The sequence below is a fragment of the Pseudopodoces humilis genome, chromosome 9 (genome assembly GCF_049639895.1).
Source record: "Pseudopodoces humilis isolate 2021_Gansu_Grassland_sample_001 chromosome 9, ASM4963989v1, whole genome shotgun sequence".
In the NCBI taxonomy this organism is placed as follows: Eukaryota; Metazoa; Chordata; class Aves; order Passeriformes; family Paridae; genus Pseudopodoces; species Pseudopodoces humilis.
Window position 1 is genome coordinate 29,684,127 of NC_142208.1, and position 25,409 is coordinate 29,709,535.

Below are 25,409 nucleotides of genomic sequence, written 5' to 3' on the forward strand. Positions count from 1 at the left end.
ATTGACAAGAAAGTCAAACCCACCAGCTGTCCTGAAAATAAGCTTGGGCTGGGCTTGGCCTTGGGGAGGCCGTAGCCCACAGGCTCATCTGCTGAGGCCACATCTGCACATATTCCCCCAAAACCAAGGAGGGAGGAGGAGAGTTTTGGGGCTGTGGCTGCTCAGAGGCAGTGAACACCCATCCTCCCTTACACAAACTGGCTCAGCTGTCAAACCCCCCACCCTGGGAAGGCCACATGCACAGGACATTCACACGAGGGGCAGCTGAGGAGGTGTGATAATCTATCAAAGACACCCAAAGCACTCCTCAGACTCATTGCTGAGTCCTTGCAGCAGAGCACTGCATGTGATGCAAAGGGATGCAAGAGATCCAGAGTCTGTTGCAAGAGATTGTGTCAAACTTGCCCTCTGCCAGGGCAAGTACCTGGGCATTCCCACCTGGTCCAAGTATAAGTCAATATTTTGAACTCCATGTTCTCCAGGAACCTTCAAAACCAAGAAGCCCTGAGGGAGAGCATCAACAGAATGTCATTGGCATCCACAGAGTGGTGAGGTTTTCTACTTCATCGCTCTCTGTCACTCTCTTTGCCCCTACCTCTTGTCTGTTTCTTTCTATCTGTTCTCTCGGTCCTTGACTTCTCCTTTTGCAACTTCCATGGTGTAGCTGCAGCACCTGCCAGTGAGTGGAGGCTCACTGGAGCTTCACTTCCAGAGAAGTGTGACATTTTCCCTAGTCTCCCTTTTATCTCCAACATGTTCCTTCATGATGTGTTTTGTTTAGAGCCTGTGGAAGGGCAGAAGATGGGAAACTGATATAGAAGCACTTACACATATCAGAAGGCATAGTTCTCACATTGGGTGGTATTACCCAGCATATGATCATGCTCAGAGACCACCCCACCAGCACCATTTACCTCCAGAAGCCTGTTCTTCCAGGAATATTTAATTAATGAGGAGCTTTCTGGGGCAAACCTGCGCATGTGACAAATACCTAGAACTATTTGACTATTGCCACCCAGGCCTGCACAATCCCCTCTTGAAGCAGTTGTGCCCAAAGGAGCAGCCACCTACCACATCAACTCCTCCTGAAGTAAGAAAATCTAATGAGGCATTTGCTACCCACTCTCCCCTCAAGAAACAGGTAGTGTCTGTTTAGAAACTTTTTCAGAGGAAACAGCTTTTAAAAAAGAGGGTTTAAATCTCTGGAGAGGTACCATAGTATTTCTAAAGGATGTGAAAGGAAAAGAAAATGATTCCTTAGGGATTTTTCTTCATTATCACCCCACCCGGAGAAGTGAGCACACAATGAGCAAAGGTCCACACATTGATTTTAGAGCTGGGGAAGCGTGCAGCTAACAGCTTTTAAGTATCTCCATTTTCAGTTACTTCAACAAAATTACCAGTGAACAGTGTAAGAAAGTGAAAGTTTTTGTAGGAAATTGCGGGCTAAAAATGATCATTTAGGTCGCGAAATGTTTCTTTTCATTGAAAGTGGAGGGCTTTCAAACGTAGGAGTTACTGTGGGCGTTTTGCAGCGTCGTCTTCACTAGACATTTCCCAAACCACAGCCTGTCCATAGGACCATAATCTTACATAGGTTTGTTGCTCGGAGACTTTTAAAACCGAGGAGCGCTTGGTCGGGGCGTCCTGATTTGGAAAGCCGTGACCGGGCTCTGAGGGACGCGCGAGCACCGCGCTGCACAGAGGAACCAAAACGGGCCAACCCGACCCACCTCTGCTCCCACCCCGGGTGTTCCCGGGCGAGACTGAAAGAACAGAGCCGCGGCAGCGTGAGGGCCGGGCAGAGCGCCCTGAGGAGCCACCGTCCCGCCCTGGGGCTGCCGGGGAGCGGAGGAAGGGGCGGGCGCTCCCTGGCTCCGTTGCCCGGCAGCGGCCGCGGGCCCGCGATGGAGGCGGGCGAGCGGCGGGGGCGGCTGCGGCGGGAGGCGGCTGAGTATTACCGAGGGCACCGTGTGCCGGAGCGGATGGAGGAGGCGCTGAACACCCTGTTCCCGCAGTGCCCCGAGGATCTCTACGGGGAGCTGGTAGCGCGGGGCGGGGAAGCAGCAGGGCGGCCCGGAGCGGCCTCTCCTGTCCCCGCGTTCCGCGAGGGGCGGCTCGGAGGGGCCGTGAGGTGCCCGCCGGGCCCCTGCCCCCTCCCAGGCCTTGACCTCAGCGAGGGGGTGCAGCCAGGAGGTCGGCGGCTCTGTGGTGACAATTCCGTGGTTTGCCCTCTGACCCGGGCAGGCATTGCGATGGTTCTGTGTTTGTGGCCCAGTGGCACCTGGGTGCTGCTCCAAGTACATGTCTGCAGCAAGCCGGGCTTCTTGTCCTTTGCTGGTTGCTTGTCTCGACACAAAAACAAAGTAGTCCAGAGATGGACTACTGTTTGTCCCTAACAAAACTGCTGCTCAGCAGTGATGACTCCCGGGCCAGCGGCGACAAGAGACTGGGTGCTGTTCCCTCCAGCTGCTTATGAAAGGCAAATGGGCTTCTTGGAAGGGTCAAGAATCAGACCCGTTTTATCTGTTCCCATTTGACAAAATATTGTTGACAATATTTCATAATGAAACCTCAATTAGTGGTGATACTGGAATTGCCAATACTAGAATAGTGAGCAGTTCTTGAAAAAGAAATTACATCTAGTATGGTCTTTGATGGGAGAGTGACTGTGGAATTGAAACATTTCATTCCATCGTACACTTATTCCCATCTCCAAGTGTTTTGCCATCATCAGTGGAAGGGACTGGAACTGCTAACACCTTTCTTTGCTTTGCTTGGTAGTTGGCATGTTCCTCTTCTTTGTAGCCCTAAGTGTTCTGTAGTTTTCCCATTTGGTAAGCTGTGGTTTGGTGACTCTCCAATACCAGATTAAATAATGAAACTAGTAAGGAAGTATGTACGAACCTCAGGTAAAAATGTAATTCTTTTTCTAAACCAATGTTGGTGTTCGTTAACTATGGACAGAGACCCAAATGTATTGAATTATGATAGTTCATCAGGCCCATTAAAGACCATGTTGGAAGAAGGACTCTGTCTACCAGAAGTTGTGGTTTCCACCTTTCTCACAGGGCTCAAAGATTTCTGGAATGTATAAATCATAGAATGTTAGAATATGCTAAGCTGGAAGAGACCTGTAATAGAAGTGTTCAGTGGTGGATTTGATTGTAAGATATTTCATGGAATAAAAGCCTCATTGCCTGGAAATTGACTTTTAATTGAGTTTTCTCTCTTTCATTTAAGGCTAACTACTTTTCTAAATTTTCAAAAGCTCCAGTAATATGCAAATTAGTTGGAAGAAAAATTATTGGTGGAGTTGGCCAGCCAACATTAGAAGTGGAACTATACTGTACAGTTAAGAACTATGAGAAGGTATGAGCTGCTGCTTCTTGTTCTATTTATTTTAGTAGAACAATATCTGGGAGAAGTACTGTTCTTTTCACACCCCAAGGAACGTTTTATTTTCCATCTTTATGACAAGATATAAATCCCTGTGACTCAACAGCCAGGAAAAGAAAAGGTGTCGTGAAAAGTTAGACAGTGGCAGCACCTATGAAAACTTTATTTTCCAGGAATTAGACAGTATTATCCCAGTGAGTGAGATCTGATAGTGTATCTTTGTATATTAATTTTTTTTTCTGTCTTAATGATCATGTAGGTTTTCCTTACACCCCATACTAATGTTATACGTTCATTTCATGTTTTTCTTTAATTTTCAGATCTTTGTATTTCTCTTTGTGTGACACTTTCAGAAAAATACAGTACAGGTAAAAAACAGTATAGGTAGAGGCACTTCTTTCACACTGAACTAATAGGTTGATGTGGGTGACAGTGAAGTCAAACATACCCATTTAGCACCTGCAACGCAGAATTGATGGCTCATCTCTTTCCCAACCTGAAATATTCAAATTACATCTTTGCAGCTCTAGCTATTGTGAAGTAATTATTTCTATTCCCTCAGTAAAACTCTGGTTCAGTTAATTCTTGAATTACATGTAACCTCATAGATATTCACAGGATGTAAAGTTAACACTGTTAGTGCAGGCAACTATGGGAAATTTGTAAATTATGTCTTCCTTAAGTAAGTTTTCTTAATGTCCTTTGTTCTTTATCAGTACAGAAAGATAGATTTGAATTATCTAAGTAAAACAAAAGTAACTGATTATGAGGGATGGCATTAAGCATGAATTCTGATGAATCATGGTACAACAGGCTACCAACAGCTGCAATAAAAGGTGTCCTAATGACTGTATGGTCCTTAAAATAACTCCATTCTATTCTGATAGCATAATATATGTATAAGGCAGATCTGTCAGAGGGGTTTTGCCTATGTAGTTATAATTTTAGGTAAAAAAACTTGAATAATGTCTGTAATTACCAAAGTATAAGAGCCTAAAAATAAGGTGTTGGATGAGAAAAGACAAATGGAGCAAATAAGATTTGGAGATATGTACTTTTAGAGCTGGTAAGGACATACTTCTCATTCTTTCAAATGACATTTCCAAGTTAAAAATGAAATAGTGTTCTAAACCTTTTGCATTGTTTTGGTTTTGGTTTTGGCTTTTTTTGTTCGTTTTTGTTTTTGTGGGTTTTTTTCCAGAGGATTTGTTCCACTGTGATGGCTACTTATTCTCAAATACCTGAAAATGCTTTACCTGAAACAATTGAAGCTGATGAGAAAGAAAGAAATGACTCTGTTCATACTGCTGTGGAATGGGTCAATGAATCACTGAGCCCAATGTTAAGGCACTTGGATCCTACTGATCAGTGTCAAGCTGATAAGATGCTTGGGTAGGTGTTGCATATTATGAAAATTTTTGCATTTATAATATTCACCATTAATTTATATTTTAATGAAAGACATGTAGAATATTCAGTATTTTCTACTTAAAAAAAAATTTTTTTAGGATAGAATGTCTGTCTCAGACTCATTTCACTACATTGTTGCCTGCTTTTCATAATTATGATATAAAAAGCATGCTGTTTTGTGCTGCAACACTGAACAAAGGCTGTAGCAAACAGACCTAAATGTTTTCCATGCAGACTAAATTTGGGGAAACCTCGGTAAAGGGAATAAGGACTCAGTTGAAATGTGAGTCTAAATAAGATTTTAATGCATTGTTTACACTATTGTATATATATCTCATATACTCAGTTTGCCTGAATTGGCTTTCTGTGACCCATGGGTGAAGATTTCACTTCATGCATGTAATTGAAATTCAGACACTTCTGAGTTTGCAGCCACACAATAACCAGTGTACAACTCACCTACTGTCTTAACCTAGGCCAGGCTGATGGATGTCATGAAGTTATGACAGGTTCTGTTACTACCCATGCAAAGGAAATAAATCCTTCATGCTCAGACTGTCTGCTCAGAGCTGATTTTCAAACCAGAGTGATTTACAAAGCAAGTACTAAGGTTTTCAATACTTGCTTATGGTCCTTTTTGTTTAATCATTGCTGCAGATGACTACCAAAAAAGAATGATATGATAAATTTATGGACTTCTCCAGCTTCACACAGGGAATCTATGGCAGAAGCTCAAATACAAGCACTTACCTACCTCCTAACATGTTCTTTAGCCTGCATCACATCTGTCTGCTTGTCACATGTCTAACAATATTTTGACCCAGTAATTTTTATTCCTTCAGCGAATACTTTGCAAACAAGGTAGAAGAAAAAGAGGAAATTGAAAAGCTAGAAGAAGAAGCAAAAGCGGAAGAAGAGGCAGCAAAAGTCACTCCTACCTCAACACCTAAGCAAAAAAAGGGAGGAAAACCAGGTTTTATTTCATTTAATTTTAGTATTTTCTACAATACAGATATTGATAAAGGTCCTAAAAGACGCCCTGGCTCATGTTCAAAGGGTTTGGTTACTCTCTCCTAACCTTTTTCATCACAGCAGTTTCTGCAGCAAAATGAGGGAGGGGAAAATACAGTTTCTTTATCATTCGCATGCATTGGTTGAACAGAGTTTCTGCCTTTGTTTTACAGTTGGTTTAGACAGGAGGTTATTATTCTTTAGAGTGAGGAATAAGAATGGAGGAGGATGCAAATGAAGAATAAAAATGAAAATGATAAGGAAAGAAAAGCAGATCACAGAACTGAGTGGTAAAAAGGAAATAGAATTAAGATAGAAGCTGAAAACAATTGAAAGAAGAAGGGAAGTTTCCTTCTAACTCTGGGAAAAGGAGGAAACACAGAGAAAAGCAAAAGAGAAAGAAGGAAGAGGGTGAGATAGGAGTGAAGGGTAGTATAGAGTAAAAGGAACTACTAGAGAAAAAAGGAAAAAATGGTGTGAGACTAGAAAAACAAGGTAAGAATACATGGCCAAAACCAAACAACCCAAAGGAAAAAAACCACCATATGTTATTTCCATCTATACATTAAATTTGGACAAAAAAGAGTTGTTGTCACTTGTTGGAAGGGCAGAAAATTTTGGCAATTTATTATTTCTTGTCAGTTTAGTTGCAACTATCATACACTGTCAGTTAAAAACCCCAAATGTTGTAAGTGTGCACAGTAAATTCATCTTTGACCTGAAATTTAACTTCTGCAGTCATTAGATCCATCCAGATATCATCGTGGTGTATTTGATATTTAAGTCAAGCTTCTGCTGATACATCTATTATGTATTTTCACTAATTGTGACTTTGACTGTAATATTATTGTTAGACTCGGTGCCTGACTATTTGGAACCAATATCAAACAGTCCCCAGTGCAATGGTTCTTAGGAATCAGATCACTTATTGCAGCTTCAGCAGGTGCTCCCTGTAAATGTTCATGTAAGCACTATAGACAATAAATATGGTAGTGGAAGCTGCTTGGTTTAAAGCATTTTGGACAAAGTTAGTGTATCTGAAAGGGAAATATATTCTTATGGAAATTAATGTGTAATATTTAAAAGACTTTTTTTTCTCTTTGGGAATTCCAATTGTAGTAGGCCTGAATTTTTTTTTCACATTCATTATTAGAAGAAATCAAGTATTTGTATTCCCAATCAGGTTATAATGTAATCTTCCATTTTTTAATGCAAAATCTGAACATTTAAGGAGCACAATAAAGAAGACTGAAAACATGCTTTCGGAAGCAACCTGAAAAATTATATAATGTTACTGGATTCATACACAGATAAATAAAAATACATATGTCAGTGGCTGAAAGATCTCCAAAAGAAACAGACTTGAAATGCATTTGAAACCAGAGTGAGGGCAGATACTCTGCTTACTTGTGAGGTCATTCCAAATAAAACAGCTGACAAAATTAAGTTTTTATAAAGTAAATTATTGTTTTTTAGTACTTTGAGTGCACACTGAAATGACAATACTTTATTTACTGACATAACTCTGATCCACAAGCATATACTTAGAACCAAAAGAATATTTAGGTACTGCTGTCTGTGTTGTAGGAAAGGCGGTGTCAGTGGAAGCACAATCCATCCCACCTGCAGAACCTGCAGAGTCAGTGCTGCGTGGCAGCTTGGCCATTGGGGCAACATCACTTGCCATAGCAAAGGCTGGGGCCATCATTTGCCATGTCCCATTGTACTTATACACTGCACTGCTGAAACACAATCAGGTACGTGTGGCTTTTGTAATTTCATTTGTTTTGTCCCAGTTATTGTAACTATTGCAGCCAGTTGTGTCAGTGTTATTCAATTTGCCTCATAGAATACACCCTTAACACCATTGCCTGTGTACTTGCAGTTTTTGAACCCTGTACCATAACTAAAATATATAAGAAATCATTCTGATTTTTACATTTTTATTTTCACCTGACCCTCCCAATTACAGGAGTCACCTAAAGAAATTACTCTACCACTCCCAATGGTTACTCTGTTGAACTGTGAAAAAAATTCACCTTCAAAACTGAAATTAGTCAAAGAAATTATGCTTATACCACCAGTTGAGTTATCACTCAAACAGGTACTGTTTCCTTTTTTTATAAATGTATTCTATAGACATCATACTAACTACATTAGTTCATAAATATATAGGTCTTTTCAATATAATACTTACAAACTATACTTTTCATTTTTTGTTAACTTACAAGGCCAAAGTTTTAACAGATGTTAGTGCAGAATTCTAACACTAATAACATTATATTAAGTAAAAAGGTTATTTTAAAGAAGAACCATGAAGATTTAAGTTAAAAACAGATGCTTGTATAGGGGAAAAAATTAGTGCATTGAAGATGTTGAGGAGTTGTGTTACACAATAATAGATTTTGCATGAGGAGATTATAAATATTGCCAATTGTTTGATACAGCATACAAAACTACAAAACCCATAACAATTTCACAGGAAAGCATAAAATATTTGGGAATTGCTTTAAAATGAAACTGTGACACTAGGAGGGAATACAAAAAGCAAGAAGGATGGGTGAGACAGATGGGATCAGCCCTCTCTCTTTTTGTTTAGTCATGTGTTGCATTAAAGAATTTATCTGCACAAGATGCCTCCGTTAGGGCTGTGATTTCTGCTTTGTGTGCTGCTGACCTGAACAAATAGCTGAGCTTGATTCTCTTTCTTTTTGCTTTTCCTTTAACTTTTCTGGATTGTTCCCCCGAGCTGTTAACAAGGTCACTAATTCTGCCCCATTCAAAGCCAGGATGCCTCCCAGTGCCCATGGGAGAGGAGGAAGGTGTTTGCTGCAGTGCAGAACACCAAGCTGTTTGTCCTGTGTTGTTGCCAGCTGTGACTGACTTCTGCCCCCTTCAGTATTCCTTTACTGGCACAGTTTGAGAAAATCTGAAATGTCCTTGACAAAGTTTGCACTCAACATTTACTAGCTCAGCTGAAAAGGAGAAAGAGCCTTGCATTAAAAGCAATGAATTCATTTAATTGGAGTGTTCCCCAATGTTTAAAATCAAGACAGTGATTTTTTATTTTTTTTTCGTGTTTCTTGGAAGTATTCTGAAGGTAAATGCACTCAGTCTTGTCAGAGTTCAGGAAGTCTTAGGCAGATTCACAATTGGGAGCAGGGATTATCACCTTCCCCTTCACAGATATAAATGCAGACCCAGATATTTTTTACTTGTTAGATTTCTGAAGGGCTTCTTTTGGGGAGGAGACTGCTTTCCTTGACATCTCATAATAAAATATTCCTGCTCATTTCACTGGTACTACCCCTTTATCATTGGACCCTTGACTGCATTTTGTGCATGGAGAGATTGTGTTAAGGAGTCCATAATGGTTTGGGCTTTTTTGAAGGCTTTATGTTCATATTTGCATTTAGAATAAGTATTGTCTCTCTTATGATTCAAGCTGCTGAAATGAATTAATATAACTTTCTTTTGAAGATTACTGTTGTTTAATTTCAGGGCATAGACAGAGTTCTGGATATTCAGAAAGAAATGACAAGACTGTTGGAGTCTCGGGGCAAAATGGTACAATAAAAAATGTGTTCTTACAGTGAGATTTACTTCATTTGATCTCTTTACTACCACTGTCCTTTTAAACATCCCCATGGAACACTTAGCCTGTTACAGGCTCATGACACAGAATAGAGGATGTGTTTCTCTGACAGATGAATAAAACATTGGCCATTTGGTGATACTAAATTTGAAAATTTAGAACAAAACATTGTTCTAAGCATAAGGCTTTCTGTTTACCTGAAGAAATATACTGTGAATGAATGGTATCAGAGGGCACATACAATATATATTCTAACCTTGCTACACCTCTCACACACAACATATTTTATTCCAGGTACTATTTCTGTAGCAGTAAGTCAGTCTCAGTGTGTGCATGTGCTTTTTGGAAAGCAATGTTGTGTTTCTCCAAGTCTAGATTCTCATTTCTGAGATCCCCTGTATTTTTATGGGCTGGGTGAGAATGTCTTGAGAAACAAATGATGGTTGGACAGATATCCACAAAGAAATAAACATTTTAAATGAGTAACCACCACAAAATAAAACTATTAAACTATTAAATAAAGCTATTTCCTTACTGTATGTAATATTTATAATCTCTTTTGACCAAAATTCAGTCAATCTTTCCTTTTTTCTTTTTTCTTTTTTCTTTTTTCTCTTTTTTCCTTTTTCTTTCTTTTATTTTTGTTTTTTTTCTTTTCTGTCATCTGTATATTTTTCCATGAAGTTGATTTCTATCTTCTTTCACTCCAACAGTCTGGTTCACAAGCAAACAGTAAGAAAGGAAAAGCACAAAAAGCCCCGGTAAGAAAAGAGATTTTTAACTCTAAGCCTTCAACAAGGTATTAACAGCAGCAGGGAATTTAAAATGTTCTTAAGAAAGGAAGCATTAATCTACATCACCATTTTGGAAAGGTCAAGGCAAGACTTAAATATTCCAAATGCTAATATTTTACATAATAATTTAGATTCTTCTGACTATACCTTTCGTTCCTAGGGGGCAGTAGAGGAAATAGGGGGAAATTTCTGGGATCTGGTAATTTTTCTCATCTGTCTGTTGGTATTTTATCCAAATGAGCATTTTGCAGGCCTGTAGCACCAGCAGAGAACTTTTGATCATGTAGACCATAAAACTGTTACCTGTAGGACTTGTGGACTGTGCTTTTTCCTAACCCTGGAAGCAAAACTCCCCTCTTTATCCTGCTGTATTCAGTGCCCAGATCCAGTCTGAGGTTATAGATAATGGCAGATACAAACAAGTAGCTAAAGGGCAGCACTCACAATATTGCACAGGACATTATTTTATATGGCTCAAATGATCTTTTTTATCCCTTCAAAACCGGTAGTTTGTTGATGAGTTTTCCAAATAGTGGGATGGAAATGCCATGCAGGTTTTGCTCTTCATTCTGAGATGATTTAAATATCAGGTGAGAATCGTTACTGTTGTTAAATATAAAAAAGAAAGATGAACAAAAGCTTTCCTATTTTATTGTTGCTTAAACAACAAAAAACTCATCATCATTTAAGATGCTTGCCAATGTTTTTCTGGTGGGTAGTTTCCATATTAGTACCACAATATGTACTGAAGTCATAAGGTAGAATATTTCTGTAAGATATACACAAGGAAACAATGCATTAGATTCTCTGAAAGAAGAATTCCATTTATTTCAGTAGGAGAAAACTGAAGGAGACAGTAGTGAAATGGAATTTAGAACTGATATAAGCACTGTGTTAGTTTGAACATTTTTGTGAAGGAGAAAAAGGAGAAACAACAAAGTAGGCAGTGAAGAAGAACTTACTTAAGGAAGTAAAACTAGACAGAGAAAAATGTTTTTGTATAATAGAATGTGACAAGGCACAGCATATGGACATCTTGAAAACCACATGAAACTGCACATTTAACTTCTATCTGAAGGAAGACTGCAGCATATTTGGCTGTCTATTGCTGCATCTTTATAATCCAAAATTCCTAGACTTTACAGTTAAAAATTAGTATTTGGAAAACCTACAGAAAGAATGACAACAGAAGGAAATACGTGAAATATTTGCTCAATACAACTCTGCTTGTGGCTGATGTCCAGCAATACTGTCCCTGAAGCAGACAACTGTGTGCAGCTGGGCTGGAGGTATTTCCCCTCTGTAAAATTTGTTCCTTCTAGAAGTCTTGGGAGATTCTTGAGGTTTCTTGAACACTCCCCAGAGTCAATATCAATTTTGTAGTTGAGGATTAATGAGTAAAAGCTATTTAAAAGTGGAAGATACATCTTTGTGACAAAGCGTTGGTCCATAGATAGCACTAGAGCATTTATGGCAGCCCAGTGGTTGTTAAGGGTGCCTTTAAAATAATTTTTTAAACCAGTGCTAGCCATACAAGACTGAGATCTGCATGACTAGACATATTTCCAAGGACTATTGCTCTCCACTCATTAGCACTTGATAATCCCTCTTTCCTAGAGAATTTTCCTGAAAGTTGCCAAGGAGATTTCTGAGAACAAATTCATAATTTGATGACTAATGCAGATTGAAATGACAATGAAAAAAAAAAAAAATACATAAAATATATATGTGTGTAAATAAAGTGATTATTTTTGTTTTTCTTTCAGCCATCAGCCTTAAAAAGAATATCACACTTAGGCTGCCTGACTGCAGGATATGATAATCTAGAACAACTGCTACTCTTAATGCAAAGAGCTTGTAACAATATCGGTCTGGAGCTAGGAACAGATGTGTACTTAGCAATAAATTGTGCTGCTCATGAATTAATGGATTATGTAAGTTATTCTTCAGTTTTGATTTTTTGGGGTTTTAAAGTAAATGTAGCTGCTTGTTAACATTATTTATTATTATGTTGCAAACTCACCTACAAGTTCCTAACTCCATTTTTTTAAGGTAGCAATCAAGCAAACAGAAAGAATTATCTCCGCATTTATAAATTCTGGCTGAATCTGCTTGTTTTTCCATTATATTGGCAACATCTCTTGTTTTCTTCAAACTATCTTAACATTTGCATGTATTTTTACTATGGTATGTTTATATACACGTTAGTGCCCATCTCGTGCATCAACATTAATTTTTTCATTTCAGTTTTTTAATGTTTTTATTTGACAAAATCTACTTATCTCCTGACAAAGTCTTACAGTTCTTGCCCCTTATTCCAAGATCAATCAGGTTTATCTCTAAGCAGAAAAAGAAACTTCCAATTCCATTCAGTACCTCATGAGCTTTTGTGTGTTTGGGTGTTCTGTAGCACTAAAGCTTCCATTACCAATATCTTTTGTAAAAGCAGTTTCTTTCCTGGCTGTGATCTGTGTCCTATACCAGAATGTGCAAAAAACCATTGAATTACCAGTAACTCTGTAACTTTCTGTTATTGAACTGTTAAAGCCACTAAAGCAGTGGATATCCTGGCACAGTTTCACAGTATGTCCTTAAATTCCTCCCAGGCTGCAGTTTGTGCTTCCCAGAATGATGAGACTGGTTTTAAATGAGTGTATTTTTATTTTTATTTTAAAGGGGAAAGAGGCAGGGAAAGGCAGTATCTTGGTTTTGAGCACTGAGGGTGCACTCCTTGCCCCAGCAATATTTTCTTTATGAAAATGAGGGGGAAAAAAATCACCTTTTTTTGGAAGAGAAAAATGTGATTTTTTTCACATGAGGTTAAATAAAAATGTCAGATATTGCTAACTTTATGCTACAATTGTGTCAAACTGGCAGCATTGCCCAGAAAATGCTGAAATAGACCTCTCTTCCCTTGGCAGTGGCATTGTTCAGAGACTTTGGCATGAGCCCACTGGAACCCACTTCATCCTTTTAGGCAGAGTTTTCTGTAACAATGTGCTGACAACTCAGACACAGAGCGAAGCTGATGAGTGAATGTCTCCTGATTGAAGCACACACAGCCCACTGCCTTAACAGACATGTACACTCTGCTTTTCTGGGTCCTACTTTCCTTATCACTTATGCTTTTTACTTTACTTTCTAGGATAAAGGAAAGTATGAAATACTCACTGGAACATTCAAAAGTCCTGATGAAATGGCTGCCATGTATGTGGACATTATTAATAATTTTCCTTTTATTATTGCATTAATAGATCCCTTAAGAAAAGAGGTAAGATACCACAGTACAGTCCTTTAAAAACTGATGGTACTGTTCAGTGGCATATCACTGACCTTTTCTCATTTTTACAAAACATGTAAAATACAAAGCTTCTGATTTTCAAATTTTTAAGCACAAAAACAGCACTAGAAAATGCATCTAATGATTTCTTTGAATATATTTTGAATATATTTTATTGGCAACATCCAAATTTTTCATTCCTTTTGACATAATTTCTGATGGAAAATCCTGGCATGAACAGAATACAGTCAGTGTACATACCTTAAAGAATTACAAGAATTTGCTTTTTTATCTGATTCTACCTGCTAAAACACTGCTATTTTGATTATTTTCCTTTTTATGTACACTATTCAAATTATAAGGTGAAATTGTAAAATTCAAGTATATTACAAAAATTGATGTGTAATGCAATATTATATTATATTAAGCCAGAGAAGCAAAAATTTGAACATTGTTGTCTATTCAGCCAAAAAATCACCAGAATATATTGTTGCTGCAGTTCTTTGTGATGGATATTTATAACCCAAGTCCTGTCACTGGCAGCATTGCTCGGCAGAATGTTTCAAGTGGGAGTAAGACACCCTGTATTTACCTCTGTGATCAAAGTTAGAGGAGTTAATTAGTGTGGCCAATCAACTACAACAATAAAGCACAATAATATTAAGCATGTTACCAAGCTATAGATGGATAAAAGAGATTGCATAACCTTAAATATTCACATTTATAAATAAGGTTAGATTTCCATGTGTTAAAAAAAAGAATAAACTTAATTACTGCAGAACCTACAATTGTAGGCCGAGTTCTGCGGTTGCACAACTTAATAAAAATTTGCTCTTGGTGTCAAGTTTCACTTTATCTTCTTAAAAATAAATACAGGGTGATCACTTTCATGAACAAAACACAAAGACTGTGATTGAAGGGAGAGGCACAGTGATGTTGGCTCTGCAATTTTGCCCAGTGCCTGAATCAATAATTCTAAAATTGATGAACTGCAAAATCCATCTGATTTTGTCCTTAATTGAGACTTTAAAAGTTCATTTTTTTGAGTAACTGCGTTTAGTATTACCCTACTCTGGTTAGCCTTGCCTCCCTGTGTTGTTTCAGTCTGACTCTCTGAATTACCACGTTCCAAAACACCAGGTTATTCCCCACTCTTGCCAGGGCTGCAAACTTCCTTGAGAATTCCTGTGAAGGAAAATATTTACAAGATGAGAATCAGCAGGAGAATTACAGCAGACAGTGAAGTGCAGTTGGGAACAGAGTACAGAGTTCAGGGAAATGCCTCTCCTCCTCCCAGATTTCCAAGGTTTAGCTATGCCACATCTTTGCCCCTGATAATTAGATCCTTGAGGATTAGTTCTGGTACCAATTCAATAATTCATTGCCAGACACCAGACCACTTTGGTGCTTAAATTTAAACATTTGTTCGGGTGTCAAAAACTTCATTTTCTCTTATGCATGTGCTTGAAATGCATACAAGAATGGCCCCTGATTTTGATTGCAAGTAGATAAGTACAAAAAAACCTGATCCACAGACCAAAAATAACCACTGGCAGAATTATAAAGTAGAGATGATTTTAATGTGAGAACTTTGCATTCTCTGGACACAAAGCAAGCAAATTAATTCGTAAATTTCTTCTTTCAAATTCTTTACATATCCTTGTCCTTTATTTAGCCTGGACCATGTACCATGTGGACAATGCATTAAAATAAAGAAACAAAGGCCCAGAAAAATGGAGCTTTGCTAGAAAAGAGAGCATTGTATTCTGCTGTTCCCTATGGGTCCTGCCATTGAGTCTATGTCTCCTGTTCAGTATTTTATGTTCAAACAGCTATGACACTTGAAATATTAACACAAAAATGAGTCCTTTGAAAAAAACAATAAAAAATTATGTTCCATCAAAATGAAATAAATTTCAGGAGGGAAATCAAAATAGCAGACCCCTACAGTTCATTTCATTTAAATACTTTAACTATATTTAGTGCAAATAGTGTTGATTAATTTCAGATTAAAATCTTCTTGTTTTCTAACAAAACCTTAAAACCCAAGGAAAATCCAAGTGGTATGTTTTTCTTAGGCAGACAGATTTAAAATACAGTATAAATTGTAATATGTTTATATGAAGGGCATATTTAGGATTAAACCCAAATTAATATTTAATTTTTACCTCCTTAATTAGAGTTTTCATTCAGTTTAGTTTTTTAAACACCAGTTGTTTGCTCAATTTGTTTATGCAGGACAGAGACCAGTGGAGTAGCATCTGTTGTGCCCTTGGTTCCAAATGCTACCTGATTGCTGAAGATGCTGCCACGCAAATTTCCAAACTCAAAACCGACCAAAACATAAACATAGCAATGTGCAGTGGTGTTGTCCTAAAATACATCAACCAAACCAAGGTGTCAGACCTCGTAGAACTTACTGGAATTCTGGATGGTGAGTAGGGAGAGGAGAGGCTGAAACCAAACCCTACGAGCCACACCTGTAAATATTACGTTTTTATTTAATTATTGACATTTCTGATTTAGAAAGCACTTGTCAGAAGAAACTGAAATTCAAGTTTTGATTCACAAATCCCTGTCAAGGGGCTTAAAACAGCAGTCAAGGCTTCAACTATTGTCAGCTAATACACCGTGAATGTTTTGAATGTGGGTGCCCTTTGACACTGCAGCTAAGTGTCATGCAGTTAGATATCAGAAATAAAGAGAATAAAAGAGATGTGATCAATTCATCTCAATTTTGAATAATTTTAGCATTAATAATTTAAAAATGCAGGCATGTACAAACTGTTGAAAATTGCATTAAGATAGATTATTGACTACGTATTATTGTGCCTTTGTGGTATTAAGAACCTGTGCAGCTTCATATGTAAGACTTCTCTTTTTATCAGGTTTTCTTTATTCATTTATATACCCAAGGAATAGATGGACAAATTTAATATAGCTTAGTATTTTTCTTGTTCCTTAAAAACCCCCAGAATTGCTTTATCAAAGCAAGTAAATAGCAACTAAAAGATTTCAGTCAGGATGGTAAATTCTTTTTCAAAGAGAAGAAAAATCATTACTATAGTGAAGAACACATTTAAAATAAATAGCAAAGCCTGATCAGACAGATCAGTGAGAGACAGAGACCAGGACAGGATGTTGAATGTTCCCTTATCCATCTGAAAATAAAACAGAATGCTAATGTAGCAAACTAACACAGTTCACATTTTTATCGGGTGGGGTTTACTCCTCTTTGTATTTAAGCTTGGACAGCCCAAGGGTAAAAAAGGAATGAGAAGTCCAAACAATTTCTGTGTCAGATGTATAAAATATACTCTAATGAAGGTGTTCCCTCCCGTTATATATAGGTCAAAGACATATTACCATATTAGGAAGTCCAGATGGAGAATCTTCAGATGAGAGCCTCGTGGATCTGGTAAGTACCGAAAGCTGTTCAATTGCAGAATTGCAAAAATACTGCTTTCAACATGTAGTATTTTATAAGGAGAAAGCCTTTTTGTGCTTGAGAAAGAAGCATTTTACAAAATAGGCTTTTTCTAGAGGGTTGTTTTTTTTTCCCCACAGAGCATGGTTATTCTTTTGAGTTTAAAGAGAGCACACAGGAAATTTGCCAAAGCAGGGAGTATATTCAAAAGTGTGTATGATCCATTTGCTTGCATTAGTTTATAAAAAACTGAGTTACTTAAAACATTCCTGCGTAGTAACAACATTTTAAGCAAATATTCTTAACACTACAATATTTAACCTTTTGCAAATAAAATTTCATTTCATATGCCAGCGAAAATTACTGTTTGCATCCGGCAAATCTTTCACTGAGAGGTTTTATTTCCCCGTTTTTCTGTGCGGAGAGATGAGGGTGTTAAATTAGACTTAGGATACCGTGTTTAATTATTGGGAATGACTTCACTTGCCCAAGTGAGGAGTTTTACCCTCTCTCTTTGCAGGCTGTGGGCCTGGGTGCCAGGTTCCTCAAGTTGGGAGGTCTCTCCCGCGGAGAAAGGGTGGCCAAATACAACCGGCTGCTGGCTATAGAGGAGGAACTGGCCGCGAATGGAGCGCTGCGTACGAGCTTCTTTCTTACTTTGTTTTCAGCCTGCCATGAATACGGGCACAAAGATTGGAGGGAGAATGATTGAAACTGCACCCCAGGAGGGAAGCGGAATCAAAAGGCTATAAATAAGGGCTGACAAAAAAAACCTAGGATAGCACTTGCCACAATGTATATTGTTGTCCTAATGGATTATCTGTTTACTGAATGTTAAAATAGACCCCTTCTTGAAGAGTAGCCTACATTAAGCTTTTTTTTCCCCCAGAATTAATTGGTTGGAGTCTTGAAGCCCACGGTGAAAAAGGAACAAAACAAAAAACCATGCATATAATGTGTCGAAAAGCTGCCAAAATGGAATTTTAGGCCAAATACCCCACCTCCCTCGAGGCCCGAAACATATATTGCTAACAAAACTTCATTTCACAACCCTCTTTTGTATGTTACATTTCCAGCAAAAATGTGTTTGGAAAGCTACAATTCCGTGGACAAGCCTTAAATAAAACCCAGGAAAACCCCAAGTTGACGATGCACATTCAGCCTTAGCCACTTGTATGCATCTGCCTGCCTGTTTCAGGATCTGCAGCTTGTTTTTACACTGTACCAAGGCTGTACTGTTAAATGCTTAACTGTTCATTAGAGCCACTTCTCACTTATCAGGTATCAATCAAGCCAGAATAAAGACATGCAGTCTGAAGGGGAGGGAGAGAGACAAGGAGAGGAAGAAAGGAAGGAAAGGGTTTGCAGGAATTGTATTATGCCTAAGAAAAGGAAACACAAAGCAGAATTAAGTCATTTTACCCTCTTGTTTGTAATAATTTCCAATGTTCTACACATAGGGTGGCAGCACTTGACATGCACACTAAAGAACAAAGTTTTTAGTTGGTTTTTTTTATTGAAAAGATTTTGAACTTTTTGAAATCTCCCCCTTGCTCATAAAAAATCATTGTAAAACACAGAAACAGAAATTCTTTTTTTTTGCTAATAAAGTAGTTTCACATAATGCATTTTTCAAAAATAAGATAATTATAGAACTATGAATTTTAACTGCCTCAGCAGTATTAATATATTATAACTCCTCAAATAGTATAGTCTAAACAAAGGCTCTCCAGTCTGACAAATATTTAGACCTATATCTGATGAAATGAAACAGCAACAATCCCCGGCACCGTTAATCATTTGGCAGAAACAAGACCCAGAACCTAAATCAACAGCAGGGCAGGAGTGAGAGCAGGTCTGAGCTGCATACCAAGCTCTTCATTTGGCCGGGCTGGAGCTGGGAATACCCAGGAGAGCCGGGAGTGCCACTCTGCGTGTGGCTGCTGCCTGCGAGGTGACACGGGGCCATCGGGAGAGCCCCGGGGCCATCGGGAGAGCCCCGGGGCCATCGGGAGAGCCCCGGGCTCAGGAGCGAGGAGCCGGCTCTGCATTGCCCGGCCCCTGTGCCGTGGCTGGTTCCGAGCAGCCCCGCTGGCCACGCTGGGCCAGCACAGCTGGGGCACAGCAGCCGCCCGCAGCTGGCACCGACACCGCGCTCAGACTCCGCTGGGGCGGGCAGCGCGTGTGGGGCACAACAGGGAGCTGCTGCTGGGGACCGGGGTGCAGAAAGAGTCACAGAGCTGGGAAAAACCACTGAGAACTGCTGGTGATGGGATCAGCACCGGGACTGGGGCTTTCATGAGGCAGTCAGCTGATGGGAACTCCGGTAACAGCACCAGTGCAGGGGGAAAAGAATCAGATCAGTGAAGAAAAGAGTGCAATAAATATCCCAGCTCAGACTGCTGTGCACCATGTCCCGATCCTGTAATCAAAGTGTTCCTTTCTAACGAAGGAGGGGACTTTTAAAGGTGTTTCAAGTCTTGTAAGCATCATGTGGCATTTCCAAAACATGTGTGCACCAGTGGACATTACAACAAACCCCATTACAGCAAACATGAGCTGCTTTTTTTTCCTTTTCTATTTCAGGTGAAGCAAAACTTGAATTCGTTGATTTTGCTGAAGAATCACAGCCAGAACAACTTTCCAATGTGCTTCCTGCCCCAGAGCAGGGTTAGTTGCCTCCACAGCTCCCAGCCAGCCTTGCAGATTCACAGCCTGCCTGCTCAGCTCCTAGAGAACAGCACGCTAACCTAGGCTGTCAACATTAACTTTGGGATAATTTCTAAGAAAAAGCATTTTACTATGAAACTCATATATTAACTATTCCTAAATCCATTTATTTTCAAGCAGTTCAGCCAAATATCTTTAAGAGATTTCAAATACTGGCTTCTCTTTTCCCAGGGACCATTGCCTTCAGTTGAAACCAAATTAACTGAGCAGTAACTATAGTCTAAAAATACCACAAAATTCTGTGCTGCATTTACAAACTGGCAAAACAAATACTGCTGTGTTAAGTCCAAAACTAAATGTGTGTTTTGGGAAAATCAGAATCTCCCTCCATACAAAGAGCAAGCTGTTGACAAACAGTAAAAAACAACCAAAAACCCAAACACAAACAGAACACCACATTTTACACAAAAACAAAGGCCTTGACTGTTACGCTGCTCCATCCCCCCACATCCCCTCAATGCTGCTCTGAGATCCAGCCTGCAGAGGAGATTTTGCTCCAGTTGTAGCCCTCAAGACAAGTGCATCAGTGCAAACCCCAAATGTTGGGCAGAGAGCTGCAACTGCCATCAGTAGGAAACCTGCTCCAGTCACCAGCAGTGAGTAACAAGTCAATTCCACAAGGTCTGGGAAACTTGTCAGGAGTCTTTTTAATAAGCAACAATGAAAAGTTAAAGAAATCATTTATGTTCTAGGTAACAAAACAGTTTTAAGTAAAAGAAATGCTTCTTGAAAAACTTCTGGGTTTTGTATCATTTGAAAATCTGAACATATAATACAGCAGCAATAATCTGAGGAAAAAATACATATATGAAATTTTGCATTTTAAGTTCAGTGTAACAGACAACTAAGTGAAAAATTAACAGCCAGAACCAACTGCCCCCAAGAAATGAAAATATCGATGAGAGACAAATTTCCGCAAGTTTATGAACTGTATGTAATTGAGTAATTAGATCAAGTCCAAGATTTCCGTAGCAAACATGCAAAAACCACCAAAATAGATAGGAAACCACCACACTCATTACTATCATTTTATTTTTAGGAAAAGCACCAGACAGTTGCATGCAGAGCCAAACCAACAAACTCAGAACATTCATCCTTCAATGCTATCACTGTTTCAAATAATTAAATAAAAAAAAAAATCCAAGTGCATTCAAGTACGTGCCCACCCAATTTCAGATACACCAATCTTTAGGTAAATCCCTGATTCCATTTGTTCATTATAAAAGAATGAGATACTGTGTTGAATTTAAAGAGACTACAATGGAATGTGAATTGGCAGTGGAGCAAATCAATGATGTTTCTGTCTCACCGTCATCATAGGAAATAAGGGCTGAGGGAAACTGGGATTTGTGTTATCAAATACAGACACCTGAAGTGTCACCTAATAAAGAAATTAATGCCACCAGTGTGTGCCAGGTTCAAAGCAAGGGCTCATTTGTTAGCACTGTGAGCTCTCAGCTGGGAGTTCTCAGAATGTTGATGATTCCCAATAACTTGCAGTCCTAGGATGAATCCCAAACGCTGCCCATACCCACCGGAGCCTAAGGCAAAGTTATTTTTGTGCAGCAGTAACAACAGGCTCCAGCTGCAGCAGTTCCAAAAGCTGCTATGTAACACTGAAACAAAACCCAGGAGCAAGTCCTCCTTTGCAAAGCTTTTAACCCAAATGAGAGCACTTGTCCCAGTCCACAAACCCCTGACGCTGGCTATCACTGCCAGAAATCTCGGTGCCACAATGAGATGCTGCACTGCCTCTGCATTTCAGTCTCCGTCCCCTGACAATCTGAGACAGAAGGGTTGTGCTTGTGCTTTTCATTTCCTCCCTATGTGGGGACAGCAGGCAGGGGACCAACAAGATCTTGGTTTAAGCAGATATCAAAACGTTTTTAGAGCAATGTGTCTAAACACATTTTTATTAATAATTAGTAACACCCCCCATACTGAAGCTGATGAGGGAGTAATCACTTACAGGTTCTAACCCAAACCTGTCCAGCTCAAGACGGATGCAAGGGGCTTCTGGCAAGCTTTGGAACAGACCTTTAACAAGGCATTTTCTCAATAAAAGAAGAGTTAAAAAAGCCTCTTCAAATCTATTTTTAAAGGTAACGGACGCTATCTAAGAAATTAATAACCATACCTGCAAAATTAAATTGGGAAAGGGATTTTGAGTGACACACAGTTATTTAACACTCCAGTGCATGTAACAAAAACTGCATACAGAAGACCATTTCAATCTGTATTATTTCTCTCTGGAGGTACAGACCATGGCCCATAGTAACACACCTAAGCAATTAACATGTCCAGATAATGATTCCCAAAAGGTACAGCCTTGCAGAGTAACAATTAACAGCTAGAACTATCTGTTTCTTTTATTTTCCCAACGTTAGTTTCTTTATGCAGTGGCTTGCTTTCTTCCTCTTTCACTTTGTTCTGGTTCAGGGCGTTTTCAGACATTTGATCCCCACTGGTGGACAGAGGATCTAAAACTACCACGGATTCTGTCTCTTTTTCGCTGCTAGAAACTTTTCTTGTCAATTCCGTGTGACTAGTTGATCTAGAGGAAAAATAATAAATACATAAATACAAATGACACTTCACATATTCAGAAGAGCATAAAAACAAAAAAAACATTTCTATTAGTAGCACATATGACCAAGACAGGTCTGCTAAGCTAATAAATAGATTTATGGATTTAGCAGCTGTTATGTATAGCAGCACACAAAATGCAACAGTCACATTCCCCCTCCTGGATCATTTGTTGAGCCAGGCCTGGAATATGAAAAATTAACTCAATGAAAAATGGCTTCTCCACACCTCTATCCCAGAGCCACCTGCCTGGGGGCTGCACTGCATAGCTGAGGCACAGCCTAACCAGGTGTTCCCTTGGCTGCTGCTGGTCTCACTGGGAGCAAGTGCTAACGACTTCTGGAAATTCACTACTGGCTTAGCTGAACTACCAAGGGCGTTTGACCCACACTCCGTGCTGCAGAAATGGGGTTACACCACCACTGTCTGCAGTGCAGGGATTCGTGTGGATAAAAAGCCTCCAAGTGGGGAGGAAGAAAAGGTCAGAGACACCTGGATTATTTGTCAAAGCTGGCATCAGCCTATGAACACTAAAAGCACTTGTCTGTATTCAGAAGCTTTGCAGTGGTGTTGAAAACGTGCAGGCAAATCCTTAGATTAGCTGGAATGCACCAGCAGAGAACATGGAAAACACTGGGAATGCTCGACCAGAACAAGGGGCAGACTGGGGTGTTCCCACTGCCACCCAAACCCTGCTGGGTGGGCAGACAGAGAGCCAGAGAGCACAGGCTTGTTCCTCCTGCACCCTGCATTCCAGAGCCTGAGCCCCCAGAACCCGAGCCCTGTAGAGCCTTTTCCACTCCCCTTTTCCCCTTCGTTTTTTTTATTTTTATTAAATTTTCATGCTTATTTATAAGGAACAGTCTTCCATACTGGTAAGGTAACACCCTTGAGAGGAAAAGGTAGAATCAAATGGAGGTCAAAGAAAGAAATTTAGCTACAGGATCCATCTGCCATGAACTGCCCTTTATTGTGACAGTCTTTGTCCTAAAAAAATGACAAAGAAGAGGTCACCCCACTCAACAATTACAACATTGGGTGGGGACCACACCAGTTCCCACCTGATGGGGAGAGAGTAAATGAACAGGTTAAAACCAAAAAATAATCACAGAAACAATAGTTGCTGCACTTTCCATTTCAGGAAGAATTTACTCAGCTTGCTGCTGCAGTGATGGATAGAGAAAATGAAATTCCATGTTCAAGCTTTAATTACAAGAATTGTCTCCAACATTAGAATTTTGGTATAAGTTAATTAATGCAGAAATTGGCACTAATAGATACAGTTTCAGACTCATTTGATTATCATCAGAAGCTAGTGATTTCAAAAGGAAAATAATGCTTATTTTATGCAAAAGTTGTCAATCATTCCAGAAAAATACAAGATGGGGTATTTTGAATGTTACAGCAAATTAAACTTTTTAAAGCAGTGTAACCAGAAGAGGGTTATTTTAAAAAGTGCTACTTTTGAAAAGCTGATTGCCCAACACTATAAAAATGGTCAAAGCCATAAATGCCAAGTTCATTTTTATTTCACTTTGGAGGTAAGTATCTTTCAAATCCCAACAGCTGGACTATTTAATACAATCTGGTGAATCAAAGTATAATTCTTCACTGGGCTCACAGCAGGGAGTCTGCATTAGTGTATGGCAGCATTCCAACAACTGATGCACAGCCAAACGCGCTGAAGTCTGTTTCATTTATAACAAAAATGGATAAAATGGCAATCATATTTACCACCTTCAAAGGACAGAAAAATGAAAGATGTCGATATAAAGTAGTTTAATGGAGAAAACCGGTGATTAAATCAGTGTTTGCAGCATAAAAATAAGAATTACTATCCGACTTTGTTGTACCAGTATTGCCTTCTTCAAATCCTTCACACTGGTGCAGCACCAGCCTGACAATGCTGCTGTTATAGCTGAGGCATTGTTAAAAATTATTAACCCTATTTATCAGTTATTCACAGCTTACTTTCAACAGTTTGTCAAGAGCAGAATGTTTCAGTGTGAAGAATGAATATAATTTTGGGGCTCCTTTCCAAAATATACCGTCTACTTGTACAAATAAAGCTGGGAAAAGCAATGAGTGAAGACAGAGTTTCACACAGTTCTGAAAAACTCAATTTTGTCCAGCCAAGGTATTTGCATTTAGTTCTATGCAAAGCTCTTCCCTAATTGCGATTGTTAATGCTGTTATCAATATTCTCGTTATTTGTCCAACTATATATATTTAAACCAGAAATTGAGACCCTTGTTCTATTGTACTCACACACAGTTGTTCACAAGTCTGCATGTACTTTTTTAATGACTAAACACATCAAATCTGCGCTGTGATATATGAATTTAGATGATAAATGCATTTGAGATTAATTCTATGGGATATGCAGTGTTCCATGCTTTGTTATGTCAGAGTATCAGAAGCAATCTGTTCTGTTTATATAGTTACAGAACCTACAGAAGGTGTAAATACTAAAGGGTTACTAAAGTCTGAAGTAGCACTGCTGTGACCTTTGCATGAAATTTACAGTAGGAGTACAAAAGGACAAACTAAGGATCAGATTGTCAACTGAGATGTGCATATTCTTTGTTTCCTCTGGTAATATTAGAACCTTGGCATTATTTAACCTGGGTCAGTGTTCTATTCATGAAATCATTGTAAGTCATTGTAATATGTATCCATTAGAAAACAGAATTTTATGTCAGTATTCATTGAGAATAAAAGCAAAAACTGCAGAGGTGTCTATTATTTCAGAATTCTTAACAAGGCAGGAGAATGAACCAGAGAAGACCACAGGCTAATACTGAGCAACAGTAAAAAATACATCAATTCCAAGTTTTGAAAGTCTGAGATGAACAAAGAATTCCACCACAGTACTACCAGTATTTGTCCAACAGTGATTACAGGGAATATAAACAGTGACACTGGTGAATTAGCCCTCTGTTCCCTGCTGATAGCACCAGTGCTACCTGCAACACCAGACATCTGTGAAGGAAGTGCAAGAAACCTTCTGCATTTCAGAATGCCCCTGCTAAACCCAGCTGGGTACAGAGATGGTCAGCATAGCAGCCAGCAGAACAGAACTGCACACAATCTTTAGCATGGAGACTGTTTCCATTTTCAGGTGATTATTTTGAAAAAGTTCAAAAACATCAGAAAATTTACATGAATGAAGAATCT

At 39.0% G+C, this 25,409-nt stretch overlaps 2 protein-coding genes across 2 annotated transcripts in view; one reads left to right on the top strand and one right to left on the bottom strand.

The window, feature by feature from the left end:
- The first annotated feature begins 1,907 nt into the window (after positions 1-1,907).
- Positions 1,908-20,130, top strand: ENO4 (enolase 4). Its single transcript, XM_005520773.3, has 14 exons — positions 1,908-2,045; positions 3,244-3,372; positions 4,601-4,791; positions 5,652-5,782; positions 7,408-7,577; positions 7,793-7,924; positions 9,322-9,387; positions 10,129-10,176; positions 11,976-12,143; positions 13,355-13,480; positions 15,728-15,923; positions 16,840-16,907; positions 17,437-17,554; positions 19,503-20,130. The coding sequence occupies exons 1-14, from the start codon at positions 1,908-1,910 to the stop codon at positions 19,589-19,591; spliced, it is 1,770 nt and encodes a 589-aa protein (XP_005520830.3). The 3' UTR covers positions 19,592-20,130.
- Positions 20,131-20,268: 138 nt separating this feature from the next.
- The window catches only part of SHTN1 (shootin 1), a 54,017-nt gene continuing 48,876 nt past the window's right edge, over positions 20,269-25,409 (bottom strand). The window contains exon 17 of the mRNA XM_005520774.3: positions 20,269-22,200. Within this exon, the coding sequence (XP_005520831.1) occupies positions 21,990-22,200 (211 nt within the window). The 3' untranslated portion in view covers positions 20,269-21,989. The remainder of the gene's footprint in view (positions 22,201-25,409) is intronic.